Source organism: Triturus cristatus, chromosome 3_2 (genome assembly GCF_964204655.1).
Source record: "Triturus cristatus chromosome 3_2, aTriCri1.1, whole genome shotgun sequence".
Taxonomy (NCBI): Eukaryota; Metazoa; Chordata; class Amphibia; order Caudata; family Salamandridae; genus Triturus; species Triturus cristatus.
The window spans coordinates 489894578-489910939 of NC_140584.1; the positions used below are offsets into that span (position 1 = coordinate 489894578).

General features: G+C 44.3%; 1 protein-coding gene across 2 annotated transcripts in view; it reads right to left on the minus strand.

The window, feature by feature from the left end:
- The window catches only part of LOC146857591 (uncharacterized), a 164603-nt gene that overhangs the window by 74917 nt on the left and 73324 nt on the right, over window positions 1-16362 (minus strand). For both annotated transcript variants that reach the window (XM_085648140.1, XM_085648141.1), the window contains exon 5: window positions 15882-16055. In XM_085648140.1, coding sequence (XP_085504266.1) covers window positions 15882-16055 — 174 coding nt within the window. The remainder of the gene's footprint in view (window positions 1-15881; window positions 16056-16362) is intronic.

Consider the following 16362-nt stretch of genomic DNA (forward strand, 5'->3'; position numbering starts at 1 on the left):
TTCAATATCCATGCCCATTCCATTTGCTACTTCTTCGAGTCGTTCATGCAGATTCTTCGCTCTCCATGTAACACTTTTGCACCAAAATAGTAATTCCTCATCTTGGTAAGTTTGTAATTTCTCTCTAGGGATAGTTCCTACTATTAACTCTTCTAATACCATTCGTAATTTGGCCACATCTATTGATTGGGATTCTTTTTTTTTTTTTTTTTGAAACCGTTTATTCCAATCTCAAATATATACAGGTATGGGCCTACAACCTTCCGGCCGGCCGCTAAAGTGACAGCAATTAGTGACATATATACAATAAGGCACTTGGCGTTACAGAGACGCTAGTAGGAGGTATTAACAACGTGGGCCACATGACACTGAGCCCACAATACGGTTTCGTTTTTTACAACACTAACAACATAAAACCACACCCGCAAGGCAACCCGAGAACCAGAGTGACAACATATGCTCCTCAAATGGGGGGACCCCAACCCTACACTAAAATCGAAGGAGGGGAAGGGAAATAGGTCCAGGACTGGGAAACCACTGTGCCCGGGAGTGGGGGAGGGGGTCATCTAGGGGGACGGAACTGGTGAAGCGGGAGGCAACAATGGCGGCTCGCAAATACCCCCGCGGTAGGCGTTCCAGGGGCCCCACACCTTCAGCCACGCCCCCGGCTTACCCCGCGCCACATACACCACTTTCTCTCGGAACATGCACCAATCCATGTGTTCTTTCCAGGCCGACACTGCCGGGGGCCTCTGGGATCCCCACAGTTGAGCGATGTCACGTTTAGCGATCATATAACCCAGCGTCACCCATCGCGTCTGTGGAACCGAATAGTCGGTCGGTTCCCACACATTCAGCAGGCATCTCCTTGCTTCAGGCACCAGCACGACATGCGTAACCGCTCGCAGGACCTCATGCACACCACGCCAGAATCGCTCCACCCTCGGACATTTGATTGGGATTATTGGTCTTTTCTCTGCAAGCTTCTCAACCATTCACTTAATTCTTCTGTAGATGGTCCTACTGGCTTCTCTACATTACCTCGTTCTGAATCCTTTTGTGTTTCTAATATTGACTCCACAGTCGTTATACGTTTTTCAGTAAACTTTTGGCCTATAAACGGGTTATTTGAAACATTTGGTTTGATCATACTTATTTTCTGTCTCCATGGATTTTTATTTTGACTCAGTTTTGGCTGCTCAGCCTGTTTTTTGCTTTTATAAGGAACTGTTAAACAATGTTCGCTATCTTTTTGTTTATCAAAAATAGGCATTACTGGACCTATCGTCACTGGAACTGTTACAGCTTCCAGATGTTTATTCAATTCTCTTATCTTCTCCGTTAATTCTAAGGTTGTCTTTGCTAATTCTGCTGAATTTTCACCATTTATCTTACTTTCTGACTTCCTCTCTACCTCTCTAATGGAATTATTTTTCTCTAAATCTTGGGACACTGGTTCTGACTTTATGATTCGTAAAGTTTCTTTCATTGGGGCACTTGTTGTTAATATTTCTGGTTCTGGTCGATACGGAGGTGGATTTTTATAAAACATGTCATCAAGAACATCATCCTCTGATTCATTCACTCCATACCCTCTCAACTCCACATTATGTCTTATTTCTGTACATTTTCTTCCTCCATTATCCTCTGCAGTTCTTACGGGAAACAACCCTTCAGTCCTACTTGCATTCCGCCACCTTCTCATCCGGTCATCATGATTCTCATGTCCATATGGTCTACCAAACATGTACCTATACATTCCACCACTCCTCTGTCTCTCTCGGTCATGCATCTCATCTTCCCATTTTGTCAATGCTTCAAATTTTGTCGGTCTAGGTCTCGGTTCTAGATTCATCATTTTCTCTCTCAAATTTCTCAGAACTGCCAAATTAAATGAACCATGTTCTGGGAAAGCCAAGACTCCGTCGTCTCTAGTGTACCTTACCCAATTGTCTACCCAAATACAAGTGTGATATCCATATTTCGCAACCATAAAGGATGCAGGGGTTTTCGGTGGAGGAAGTAATTTTCCTTCCCTAGTCACAATCGGTTTTTCCTTTTTAAACCACTTCTTAATTCTTCCAAACCAGGACTTTTCTCCTTTTCTGGTGGATCGTAATACATTTTCCCTGTCTTTCGTGTATCGCTAGTCTCTCCTTACAACTGTACCGCTATTCTGGCCAATCATAGCGCGACTCACACTAACGCACCAATCCAGAGCATCTATGTCACTTGTGCAATTCTCCAATCCCTGCGCGACTCACACTAACGCACCAATCAGGAGCGTCTACGTCACCTTGTGACTCTCCACTCCTAGCGCGACTCACACTAACGCACCAATCAGGAGTGTTTTACATTTCCAACCAACTGGCCAATCCCAGCGCAGTCGTTCTGACGTCAACAGCCGCTGCTGCAGCTCCTGCTCCCGTCTACCCCTCCTTTACAAAATTCACTCGGTAAGTTTTGTTTCAACTTTACAAATCAGTTAGTAACAACACAAAATACCACCATTGTCCGCTTCGCTAACCAAAGAATACCAAAAGACCTTTCTCACAAGAATTCAGTCTTTCCCGAGAGCAGCGCTTACCTCTGCCCTACTACAGAATCGTTACTTCCGTTGATAAAGTAGCACATCCCTCTACTTCACCCTTCTAACAAGCATCAGCTAACCGCTTCTCTGGAGTTAAAACACCTAGTTGGAGACCCAATGCTCCTGAGAAATAAAACCAGAGTTTTGCAATTAACCGGAATGCCTTTTCCATTCATGCACTTTCATACAGGAAAATTGTGTGCATTCACACAGAATTCTGTCTTTTCCGAGAACAGCGAACAGTCTGTCCTACTACAGAATTAGGACACTCGTTAACAATGTAGCATTTCCCCCTACTCTGTCCTTCTAACAAGCTTAGAGAACACCTGCTACCTTTCCAGTGATAAGCGTAATCAGAGTACCTTCTGGCCTCCTGGTACCGAAGACCAAGATTTCACAGGTAACCTTCGCTATCATACACACTTCTTTTATACAGAAAATATCCCTAATGGCAACACACGACGATGCTACCAAACCGAACCCAGACAATGCGCCCAGCAACTCCAATCGTCGCACGTTTCACCGTGTGCCCACAGGGCAACAACAATTCCGTCTTTCCCGAGAGCAGCGCTTACCTCTGCTCTACTACGGAACCGTTAAACAAACTTCCGACTTCCTACATCCCAGAAGCCGTGCAAACAACATAGAACCTACCGCGACTCAACATAGAGTGTTAATACTAATCAATAATCAATAAGCTATTTATAAGCAATAATCACCAAACCAAAACAATAACAACTATCATTCTGCTACCAGAAAAACTGATCCTCCCTTCGTCACAGACCAAATATCATACTAACACATTCACTCAATGCATTCATTGGTGGGGCCCATAACACCAACACTCACACTTCATTGATCTGCTCTTACGGGAGAGATGAGTGTTCCAAACGCTGACATGAAAGGAATACCTTTTCACCTAAAGAACCTAATTTACATGAATATACATTGAATACCTTTATTAAACTCAGAACCTCAAGATATTCCCCTCATTTTGTCGATGGATCAGTTAGTTGTTTAGGTAATTGGTAACTCAACTCTTTTATTCTATATTCAATCTTAATCTAATCTCTTCAAATAACAACCCAACACATTTGTTTATTAATCAAAACTTTGTTTATCTAATTAATTGCTAAATTTAATAGATCATTAACCATACCACAGAACATCATATTTACCTAATCTGGCTATTAGTCATCATCTTAGTCAATCAAGTCGTGAAAAAGTCTTTAATTCATCAAAAGTCAAGCAGCAATTCAGTCTGTCAAAGATTCAGGGAAAACAGCTGTCCAGCAGTGTCACCGTCCTCTCCGTCAGCATAACGTCTGGGAATTCGCAGCGAGACTGTGTCAACTCACTATTCTACCATCTTTTATAATGATTTTAATGTCAAAATGTAACAAAAATGAGTTTTAGGCAGTCCTGATTGGTGGGTTTGGGGTCGTTCGGTGAAGTTCTCACAGAGTCTATTTGGTTAGGTCATCACACTTGCTGGTTCCGGTTTTAAAGACAGTCCTTTGTTTAATAGTCTTGGCAACTCTCCCAGTACGACCTTGCTGGGTACATCTTGCATGGGGTCAGGACGAGGCCACCGTTGCTTGCTGTGGCGCAGGCACACTTCACCCAAAACCTTGTGGAACGGTGACTAGGGCCGTCAAGTCAAAAGTCAGGCATCTTTACGAAGGCCCAATCGGTCAACTTAAGCAAAACAAACACAAATATTAATTAAAACATGGAAATAGCTAATAAAATGTTGAACCCTCACTAATTCCCCTATGTGTATGTAATTATCTAGCATAATAGCAACATTCAAAGCGTTTATATTCACCCAACGATGTCATCTTGTGCGACTTACAATTACATCACAAAAGTAACATATATCATGCAATATTATAATTTTCTAGCATTAATATGCGTACATATATTAGTATACAAATTAGTTTAGCCATACAAATGCAAATCCCACATGTATTTCTTTCATTAATACGGTTGATAAGATATCACTGCAAACAGATTAATAGTATAACAATTAATAGATTATTCAGGTTAATATGAACATACAGAAATGGGGGGTATACAAAATGTTGTACTACCCGCTCCATCAACTTCAACATCACACCCTCACCTTCGCTGGGCCGTTCTGGGTCACACGCTCTGCACACCCACGCTACCGCAATTTTACATTCCATTTTATCCGACAACTCCCTGTTAGATACAGGGCGGCACGCTCACCCAGATGTCCGCGAGGCAACCTGTATGTCGGGCTCGTAGGGCTGTTGGTCCCGGCTGGACCTTTGGGTCACTACCTGCGATGCCTTCGGATTGGTCACCTCAGTGGAACACATGGCCCGAACCCTTTCAGACCATGCTCCCGTGCGTTTATGCATGCAGGTTCCACATACCCCACGTTGCATGTTCGCCTGGTGGCTACCTCCCAAAGTGCTCCGCGGCTCGGTTTTCCGCGAGGAGATACAAACGACCATTGTCAATTACTTTGAGCTCAACTTCTGCTCGGTCGACTCAAGGCGGTGATCCGGGGCGAGTGCATTTCCAAGCAGTCTGGAGTGCTACGCTCCATCCGGAGTGTCCTGGAGCGTCTTGTGGGGGAAATCAGGACCCGGACTCCCAACAGTCCCAGAACCCTAGTCCCAACACCTTAGCCTAGATCAGGGGTAAAATGACTGAATTCCAGGACGAAGCCAACAGAGAGATTTCATTCCTGGGCAGGGAGGCTAGAGCCCGTCACTATGGCGAGGGCGATCGCCCTGGTAAAAACCCTTGCAACCTATTGCGCCAACCGCACGCCGCCTCATATGTCAGAGCTCTCCAAGAGGGGGGCCCGGATAGGACGACCTCCCCTGTTGGTGGTTGCCAGCCTCTCCGCCTTTTATTCGCAGTTATATGCTGCTGGAAAGGTGCCCTCTCGCAAAGTCCTCGATCAATATTTTGAGACAATTGAACACCCTTTTCTGGGCAATAGGCACCGGGAATATCTTGATGAACTAAAGAAGAGATTACGCCTGTCATCAGTGGTCTCCCTGGGCACAAAGCTCCTGGCTCCGATGGCCTACCTGCGTCCTTGTACAAGCAATTTGCACCCCTCCATGTCCCGCATCCGGCTGCCATGTATAATGAATCTTTTGAACACGGCCGCTTCCCCCCCGACCCTTCGCGAGGACTTACTCACACTTCTCTTAAAGCCCGACAAATCCCCTGAACTTTGTGACTTCTATCGCCCCCTATCCCTCATTAATACTGATAACAACATTTTCACCAAATTGCTGGCCTCGCGCCTGCTTCCTCTCATGCCATTGATAGCTCGCCCAGACCAGTCCGGCTTCATTCCCGAGCACGCCACATTGCATAACCTGCGGACCATATTTGCCGTCCTGCATCAGATCAGATCGACCTCTCCTTACCGGCTGTGGCGGCTCTTTTAGAAGCCACCAAGGCCTTCGACACTCTTGAATGGCCTTTCCTTTTCTACCTCCTCCTAAGTCTGGGCTTCAGTCCAGTTTTCGTGCGCAAGGTCCAGGTTCTATACACCCTGCCTATCGCCCGCATACGGATTAACGGTCAGATTACGGAGCCAATCCCTATCGCGACAGGCACCAGGCAGGGGTGCCCTCTCTCCCCCATGCTATTCGCAATCGCCATGGAGCTTCTCGCGGCCAGGCTCAGACAGCATCACACCCAAAGGGGCATTGGCTTCGTTGCCCGGGCCCTGGTCGTCTCCATGTACGTGGACGATGTCACACTATATATCCGCAATCCACAGGAAAACCACGCTCCCATGATCAGGGAGGTTGTGCGATTTGGGGGCCTGTCCGGTATACAGGTAAACTGGAGCAAATCCATTCTCTTTCCTCTCACGGACGCCACCACCCCCTTCACCTCGGACTATCCCTTTGTCATCGGGTCCCACCAGATATCTGGGCATTTGGCTCAGCAGGGATCTGGACCAGCTGTGGAGGGTAAATTTCGGCCGTGCGATAGATTGGTTGGACACCAAGGTTCAGTTGTGGCAGAAACTTCCCCTATCGCCGGCAGGGCGCATCGCCATCGCCAAAATGGTGGTACTTCCGAAATTTCTATATTTCTTCCTAAACGTCCCTGTCCCCCTCACAGCGCATTTCTTTCGCAAATTGCGATCTCTCATCATCACCCTTATTTGGGTGGGACGGCAGTCCAGAATAGGATACAACATTCTCACGCTCCCCCTATCCCGGGGTGGCAAGGGCGCCCCAGACTTCAAGTTATACGCACTGCATGCCCAGGCCAGTTTTCTTCACTTCTGGATGCACCCTACGCCTTTCCAACCACACGTTGCGGTGGAAGCCAATCTCGCTGCTCCTTGGCCGCTACAGACCGCTCTTTTTGCTCCTCCTAAACCCCCGCACTGCGAGATTGACACAGTGGAAAACCTGCGCTGGCCTGGGATGGCCTCCGGAAACACACTGGCGCTGGCACACTCTCCACCCACGCCATGCTCCTTGCTAACAACCCAGCATTTACTCCCTTACAGTCTGCCGACATGGCCAAGCGCGCTGCGCATATGGGGTTCACCACATTGGCGGGCCATTACCCCGACAATACCTTTTTCACCCTCGACGGCGAGGCTGGCCCAATGGATACGCTACTATATTATCAAATTAGAGCATCCTGCTGAGAGAATCACCCCACATTCCCTCAGCCCCCCCAGCGCTGGCTGCCCTCGACTTAGTTTACTCTTCTAGCTCTCCGCGCAAAATGGTTGCCAGGATATATGGCCTCACGCTCGCTGAATCCCCTGTCAATACTGAACGAGCCCGCACTGCATGGAGCGAGGACCTGGGCACGGACATCTCTCAGGATGTTTGGTTGCACTGCTGTAACCAGATCAAACGCCTGTCCCTAGACTCATTCACTTCAAATACTTGCATAGATTATACCACACACCTGCTACACTACACAGAATGGGTCTCATCCCTAGCTACATGTTTGCAGTGCTCCTCCCCTGTGGCTGATTTCTCCCACCTTGCCTGGCAGTGCCCTCGTATTTCTGACTATTGGCAGGCCATTTGTGCTGTTATCACTGAGATCACCTCCACGCATATCGCTCCTGACCCCCTGGTGTGCTTCTTGGGCTATGTAAAACACTTCCCCAGCACAAGTCGCAAACTTATTGCCATGCTACTAGTTCATGCCAGGCGCAGGGTGTCCATGCACTGGGGTCGGAGACTAGCACCCAAGGTTTGGGCTTGGCTGGAGGACTCCGCACATTGTCAGAGGCTACTAGGAGAATATTGGGAACTGAAGCCAGCTGCTTGCCAGCCGCCTGATATTTGGGGCCCTCTCATCATCTATTTACACCGCCGAGACACTCCCTCCACTCCCCTGACCAACGAGCCCAACGGAAGTGCTGTGCTTATCGACGTGGACCACGCGGCTAATTAGCTTCACACGACACTGGCACCCCCGCGTCCCTACGAAACTACGCACTGATCCTCGTGCATATTTCGACCCCACAGGGTCTTCCATTTCTGCTCTGTGCTATATCTCTCCCTGCTATTTGGTTCTCTGGTGGTTTCATGATGCTCACCCCCCATGTGTATGTAATGGGTACGAAATGTGACTTTGCCTGTGTCTCACTGATGGCTTGTAATGCAACATGTGGTTTATATCTTCAATAAAGGTTTTCAAAAAGCAAAAAAAAAAAACGTTGGATACTCCAGTCTTAGAAACTAGCTGGTGACATGTTATCCAACAAGAGAGTGACCACTAACACTCTGAGGTGGTTGAAAAACACCCATTATCCAATGGCCCGCTACTTTAGCAACTTTGAACAGAGTTACTGGGGAAGCATCGTCAGTGGATGTTGTTGTGCCATGTTGATAGTTCACAGTGCTCTCCTATGAGACATGTGAGAAGTTTAAGTGGTTGCCAGAAAAAAACGCTGGTGTCTAGAAGCACAGGAATATTTTCGATGGAGACAGTTACAATGTAAGTGCTTTGTTGAATATGACAGGCAAAAACAAAAAATGCTGGAATAGTTAAGATAGCTTGCAAACTTAGATCGGGGACACTTGAATATTGGAGTCTAGGAAGCTGTTGCTCGAATATGAATTTACCTTGAAAAACAAAAGACAAGAGGCATTTGGCAAAACAGGAACAGTTGGTTTAACTAAACACTTAGGCTGGGAGCACAGTTACATAAGCGAGTATGAGAATTGTTTCAAAGTACAATCAATCTCAACAGGGTTGCTTTAGGTATCATAAAGTACTTTCGGCGAACCTTTTTTGGCAAACAAATTGTGGTCCTTGTCTGAGGAGTCATAAATAAGGCACCTGATAGCAAATGCAGGTGAGCATGGACACAATGTGGGCCAGTTGGTAACTTGTTCAGATGTCCGGGATGAAAGGCGCGTGATCACTGTGTGTACTGTGTGTGATGTGTCCTGATTGGCTGTATGTTCCTAACTTCATGTGGTATCTGACTTTATGGTGTGCAATGAGTGCAATTCCTCTGGCCATGAGTGCTTTATAGGGGCCAATCTCCTTGGACCATTGTGGAGGTGCTACGCTTATCTGGGGAATGGACCGGAGATTCCTGTGCATGCGTTTGTCTGCTGGCTACGTGCCACCCCCACCAGTGAACTGTTATTCAGTAACCTCAGGCCTAGGTCACAGAACCTGCCTTACCACGTATTACTGAGTCGGGGTTGATGGAGAGTTCTTGACGGTTGAATTTTATAACAGTGATGCGATTTCGTTCTTCTGTACGAGTGTATCATTATAAACATTGGCATTGATTCTATCAATATTAACAAAGCTATTTTTGTTACTACGAACTGCTTTTTTTGAAAAAGGTGAAGAATACATTAAGGACAGATAGAATAGTAACAGATATTATTATTTCCCAATAGTATTACAGGAAACAAAATTAATTTTAATATGAAGGGCATGTTATGAGTGGGAACATAGGATGGAGAAAGAGTGACCATGAAGATCTGCAGGGCAACTGGATTTACGAGTTACTGTTTTTGAGATAAATGAGGCCCAGCCTGTATCTAACCACATTTCTGTAGCATATTATTCCTTGGAGAAAAATCTCTGCAAATCGCAGATAGTCAATTTGATTTTATCATGGGTAGGGTATAGCTTGTATCCAGTGACTCACGATCATCAGACGAGCCATAACAAAGCAAATAAAAACTCAATCATGATACGTTAGGCAAGTTCTAAACATTAATGGGTCATCTCAGCATCAAAGCTAGATAGCGTGCAAGAGGCGATTCTCTTACCTCACCTGATGAACAATAACTTGCAATATATGTTCGAGTACAGCACCAAACCACACATGCACAATCAAGTAATGGCCTCTTTGCATGGGACAGAGAGCTCAATGATCTATGGCAATACTTAATGCAAAGTCTTGCGGTGGACTATAACCTATACATCGAAAAGAACAGCATTTCATGGAGATTACCCCTGCCATGAAACTCTGAATGCAAAAAAACTCACCTAATCTACAACATCAACATCCCTGTGTGAAATTATTATACCAGATTTATTTACTTACTTAATTTAAAGGGCAACATAGATATCACCTTTTTTGTGCATTACACTCCACAGATTTGAAATATTGTGGAAGTATCAGAATTAGAACTGTATGCCAGGCTTGGTCAGAAAAAGACACACCAGTAGGACACTATCCCAACAGCTCTAGGAATGTCAAGAACCAGCCCCCAACAACACCCTCCTGACCCCGGCATCCCCCCTCCACTGTGACATTCGGAGTTCTTTCTTTATTTGAGCAACACTTCTAACCACTTAAAAATGAACAAACGTGTCCATTTTGAGCCTGGAATTTGGTGGCTATGAATTTCAGACCAATATTTAAGATGATAATCAGATTTGATGTAAAGGCACTGAGGCTAATATTATGCAATAGCCTTTATTGCTTCTACTCACAGCAGCAACAGATGAAATGTTGAACTTTAACCAACATTTTAAAACATTCTAAAAACCCAGAACATGCAGTCCTTATCCTTCTTTTGTTGCTGCTGCTCACAAGATAAATACTTATGATGGTTTGCTATGCAAGAAAGATGAATGTGTCAGTTTTTGGATTTGCAAATCAGTTTAGACTCTGCTCCCCATGGGAACGGTCCATCCTGAACTGCCAGGGAAGGTCCTCCCAGGACCGGAAACAAGCATCCTAGGACCAATTTCCGGGTATCACCCCTCATCAGCCAGGATAGTTTGACTCCAGTGGCATGGTGAGCACAGGACCCACATCTGGGCGTACCTGTCCCATTTAGGATGACAAATACAAAAAGAACAAATGAGGGATGGAATGCTGAACATATAAAATGAAAAATGTTGTAGAATGCACCATGTTTGCAATCATTTCCCAAATTTTCTTGGGGGGACAACCCTTCCAAGCCCCCTTGTAATGGTCAGGCTAAGCACCATATTCACAGTATGGGGTCTAGTCTGACAAAACATGCCAGGGCTGCTTTGGGTTCCTAATCCAGCCCCGATTCCCTTGCTTGCGGGAGGTTGGCACGAGCAAAGTGTGTGTTGATGCATTGTTGATCACATACTTTCCTTAAACGAAAAGGATGTTCGACAACTTTGCAGGAAACACAAGGACAGGAGGACATTATGGGAAAGCCTGCACTATTTCCTAGTGCATCTATTGGAGGAAAGATTGTAAAGAAGGGTGGCGTGTGACATCACACACGTTTCAACCATTTTTAGATGATTGGGAACAAAGACAGCTATACAGAGCTTTTCCATGATGGTTGGGAATTTTTTTGGTAACTAACGTGTGCATAGTATTTGCGATTTTTGGTCTTTCAGTCGGATTAGGAGATGTTGGATACTAATGAGAAGCAGACCATGGAGCGAAAAATAGATTCTTATTTGAATAAGGCCATAGGGAAATTTATGAGCACCATAATAGATACAATAGATTGAACGTTTGAAAGCTTGTGGCTTGATATAAGACAAATAGTAGTGGAGTTATCATTTACAAATGTTTTGGATGGTGATGAAGGGTCAGGTTGTTGTAGATGGGTAGGAAAGATTTAGAGGAAACTGAGTTCCGTCAATTCAAAATCGAATTTACAGCGAATGGTGAGAACTGTGACAGACATAATGTCGAGGAACTCAGTGGACAGTGCTTCTGGTGCTGCTGATTGGCAGATTGAAGGCCCCCAAAAAAGTTCAGAAGAGTACGGAGTCTCATAGAGCCTCAGAGAAAGTACAGATTGAGTTATCTTGTTCATCCACTTTTGATTCAGATAGTGATGTAGTGGAAATAAAAGAAAAGGGAACTGTGGGTGAGGCAGAGAAGGCCTCTAAGGATCCTTTTGGTGTGAGAGGTTTGAGCCACTCCTAATTAAACACCCTTTATCACCTGAATGGGCTCCATGCCCACATGTGGCTCAGTATGTTGCGCATTGGTTGCTGAGAGAGATACCTAAACAGGTAAGGAGCGGATTGAGATCGGAAGGTTCAAAGCCCGCTTTGCGACGTAAAATTGCCCTAACCACAGAACTGGATGCTAAGGTCTTGGAGTTTATAAGTAAGAATTGAAGAGATCCAGGAAAAGGTTTTGACAGGGGTCTAAGGTCCTGCCAAGACGTCTTCTTGATATTATAGGACTCCTATCAAAGATATTTGAGATGGCGGAGAAGCCTATGTTACTAAGGACACGGTAGATCCAAAGGAGTTGTGCCAATAGGTGCAACAAGTGTTTTGTCTTCAGGGAAAGTTAATGTGGAGTTGTCCAATGAGAGAAGAAAGAGTATTTGGTGATAATAGATCGGAAATTAGCTGAGTTAGCTAATAAAGAAGGAGGCATATCATCTCAGGGCTGTTTGTTTGGTGACAACTTCATTAAGGATATAGCAAAGCATGTAGGTGCATTCAGCTCCATTCAAAAGTCGCAAAAAAAAAAATCAAAAAGGTTTTTGGAGACATGGTTTTTGGTAAAGCCGGGAGAATGCAGGGTTGATTCCTGGCTGAGGACAGTCTATTTCTAGAGCCTTTACGGGAAGAGGGTTGAGACCCTATGGATTTGGCACTTTCTGATTGGGAACCCACCAAGGATTTTTTCCACAAAGACAAAGAGCATGGGGAAACTTTACCCGGGGAGTTAGAGGTCAATGAGGAAGTTCAGCAGGCGAGTGTAACTCGAGTCTTTTTAGGTATCACTTAAAGGTTTGGTGGCAGACTAGCCCACTTTTATGGGATTTGGAATTTGGAATAATATAGCTCAAGATCCTTGGATATTCACTACAGTCAGAGGTTTCAAGATAGAGTTTACAGTTTTACCGGTTTAGAAGAGAATACCATGCAAAATACATATTACGAAAAAAGAGATGCTAAGCAACAAAGTGGAACAATTGTTTGCAAAAGGAGCAATAGTGTAGGTGAAAAAGAGATCCCTCGAAATTGTAAGCAATATTTTCTTAGTGGAAAATAAGGAAAAGGGAATGTGCCCAGTAATAAACCTAAAAGAGTTGAACAATTGGGTGGTATGTCATCATTTCAAGATGGAGGTTATCCCTCTTTTAAGGGATGTATTGACGAAAGGCAATTGGTTGATGAGATTAAATTTAAAGGAAGCATATCTGACTGTTTCTAGCTAGCAACAACAACAACAGGATTACCTTCAGTTCAGATGGATAGGAAAGTTGCCTCCCCTTCGGTCTCTCCTTTACCCCGTGAGGTTTTAAGAAGGTACTTCAGCCAGTGGTCTGTTGGTTACGGTTAAGGGAGAGAGCGGTTGGCCACCTATTTGGATGTCATTTTGCTAATGGGTCACAAGAAAGCGGTTGTCTTACAACACACAGATCTGACAGTGGAAATGCGACAGTCCTCAACGTTTTATGTTAAAGAGGAAAACGTCTTGTTTAATAACTAATAAGGAGACTCAGGGCTAGATGTGCGACCATTTTTTGGAGTTGCAAAAGGGTATTCAACCCTTTTGCGACCGCATAAAACTGTGGTGGTATTTACCAACGCTATTTTGTGAATCACAGACTCGCAAAATAGCGTTTGTGACTCGCTATTAGGAAAGGGCGTGCCAAGGGCACCCCTTCCTATTAATAAGTCCAAATGGTATGTACCATTGTTTTGCGACCTCATTTGTAGTTGCAAAACACTCGCTGTTTACCACCTACTTCGAGTAGGTGGTAAACCATTCACAAACGGGAAGGGGTCCAAATTGTGAATGGGTGCTAAAATATTTTTTAAGGGCCGGCAGTTGTCCCAGCGGCAGTGGTTCCAGGGACGACTGCCTGGCCGGCCTTAAAAAACTGAAACTGAAAAGTTTCATTTTTCTTTTTTAAATGCATCCAGTTTTCCTTTAAGGAAAAAGGGCTGCATTAAAAAATAAACCTGCTTTATGTAAAAAGCAGTATCAGACATGGTGGTCTGCTGGCCCCAGCAGGCCACCATCCCTGGGAGTGCTAGCCTTTGCCAATGGGGTCGCAAATTGCGCTTGCCTCATGAATATTGATGAGGCATGAAATTTGCAACCCCATTGGGAATTGCTAACAGTGTCTGTGACACTGTTGTCCATTGCATTTTGCGACTCGCAAATTGCAAGTCGCAAAGAGACGCAATTTGTGAGTTGCAAAATGCAAGCCTCATATATCTGGCCCTCAGTTTCTTGGTTTTGTTGTTCTGTGCACACAGAGTTAAGGTTACCAGGGAAAAATTGAGGAAATTGAGCAAGGAGTTAAGGAGGGTTCTAAGAAAGAAAGAGCTGGGGAGAACATTGGTAAAAGTTTTGGGTCTACTTTCATCAACCATTCAGGAAATTTACCCAGGATCCCTTTGTTATCGGCTATTACAGAGTTTGAAGAGAAGGTATTTAAGGAAGAATTGGTTGTATTCAGAGAAAATAAGGTTGGATCAGGAGTCGAAGGAGGAACTGAAAAGGTGGTTGATGAAAGTGAATGCATGGAATTAGAAGGCAATTTTTTTTAGAGGAACCAGAGTTAGTTATAGATCAGAATGCGAGTTTAGAAGGATGGGAAGCGTGATGTGGGAGATTATCTACAGGCAGCTAATAGAGAGATCAAGAGAGGAGCTTACATATCAATTGTTTAGAATTGTTAGCAGGCTCATTTGCAGTGCTTTGTTTCACTCTGAACAGGGTAAAGTGTTCAGAGGTGCTTCATATGGACAATGTGTCAGTGGTGAGTTATGTGAACAAAAAGGGGGTGTTTGCGGTCGAAAGGCTTTGACCCACTCTTAATTAAACACCCTTTATCGCCTGAATGGGCTCCATGCCCACATGTGGCTCAGTATGTGGCGCATTGGTTGCTGAGAGAGATACCTAAAGAGGTAAGGACCAGATTGAGATCCGGAAGGTTTTTTGGACTTCATGTTTGAGCAAAGGTATTACAGTTATGGCAGAATATATAGCCGGGTCAAGTAATGGTGTTGTGTATTGGTTTTCGAGAAATTTCAGGGATTCAAGCGATTGGAGGTTGAACACAGAAGTGTTTCTGTGATTGAAGGAAGTTTGGGGTTCTTTCGGGATAGATCTATTTGTGAACAGGCTGAACTTTCAGTTGGAGAAGTTCTTCAGTTGGAGCCCGGACCTAGAAGAATCCGGAGTGGATGTGTTCTTGCAAGAATGGAGGGGGTTAGAGCAGTACGCTTTACCTTCCTTTGTCATGCCAAGATTGTTAATTCAGTTTTGCAGGTGCAGTGAGGTAGTGGTAGAGATATCTTCAGTTTGGAGATCACAGGATTGGTTTCCTCTTATGATGGAGATACTGGTGGCTTGCCAAAATCAAAGATTTGATTATAGACCTTCAGGGGGAGTTTCACAACCTGATAGAGATGGGGCAAACAGCTTTGATAGCATGGAGGATTTCAGGAGACAGTGAAAGATGTGAGTGCAGTTTCAAACCAGACAATAAACCATCCTACAGCAGCAAAGTGCAATCATAGCAATTTTTCCTTTTCTTGCAGGATTATGAGTCACCACCAACAATGAAAATGATTATGGAAGCACGATCAGAAAGCACATCTAGTTCAGTTTTTTTTTGCTTTTTTAAATAAAATAAATTGAATGAGCAGGAGAGGGCTGCTTGGTATGTAGAAAGCAAACCTCATACCATTCATCTCCACATACCCAGAAAGCATTATTTAAATATTCAGGTTGGAAAATCAAAATTACTACTACAAACTGAGTATGTCTACTGAAAACGCAAACAGCAACAAACCAAATTTTCTTTTTTCCATGTGAACAAAACAAACCATGATATTTTGGCCTCACCTTCCACCCTGGCTTGGCACTGTATCTATAATAGGGGAAATGGTTTTCCACCCAAGTGTAGATCTGTTTCAAGGTCATTCTCTTGGCCTGTGAGCTGCTGATAGCAAGATGTATTATTTCAGAATATGATTTGGGTGGTCGTTCTTTTGATCGAGACCTGCAAGTTTTATCAGACTAAAAGAAAACAAGAAATTATATTAAAAACTGTCAGCAGTATAATATAAAGCACATTCAACATACTTACTTAGTACAACAAATACAATATGTTTCTTCTATCAGCATGGCGTTATCAGTAACAATTACATCACCGGTATACCCCACACAAACATCCGTCCTTTCTCAAACAGCTCAATGAGTTCCATTTTATTAAACCTGTGGAAATTAAATGCTAGTTCAGTCTGGAACTTTTAGAAGTTGTGACTACTTGTCCAACCAGGGCAATGAACCATGTCCCCACTATTGGTTTGTAGATGTCTAACGT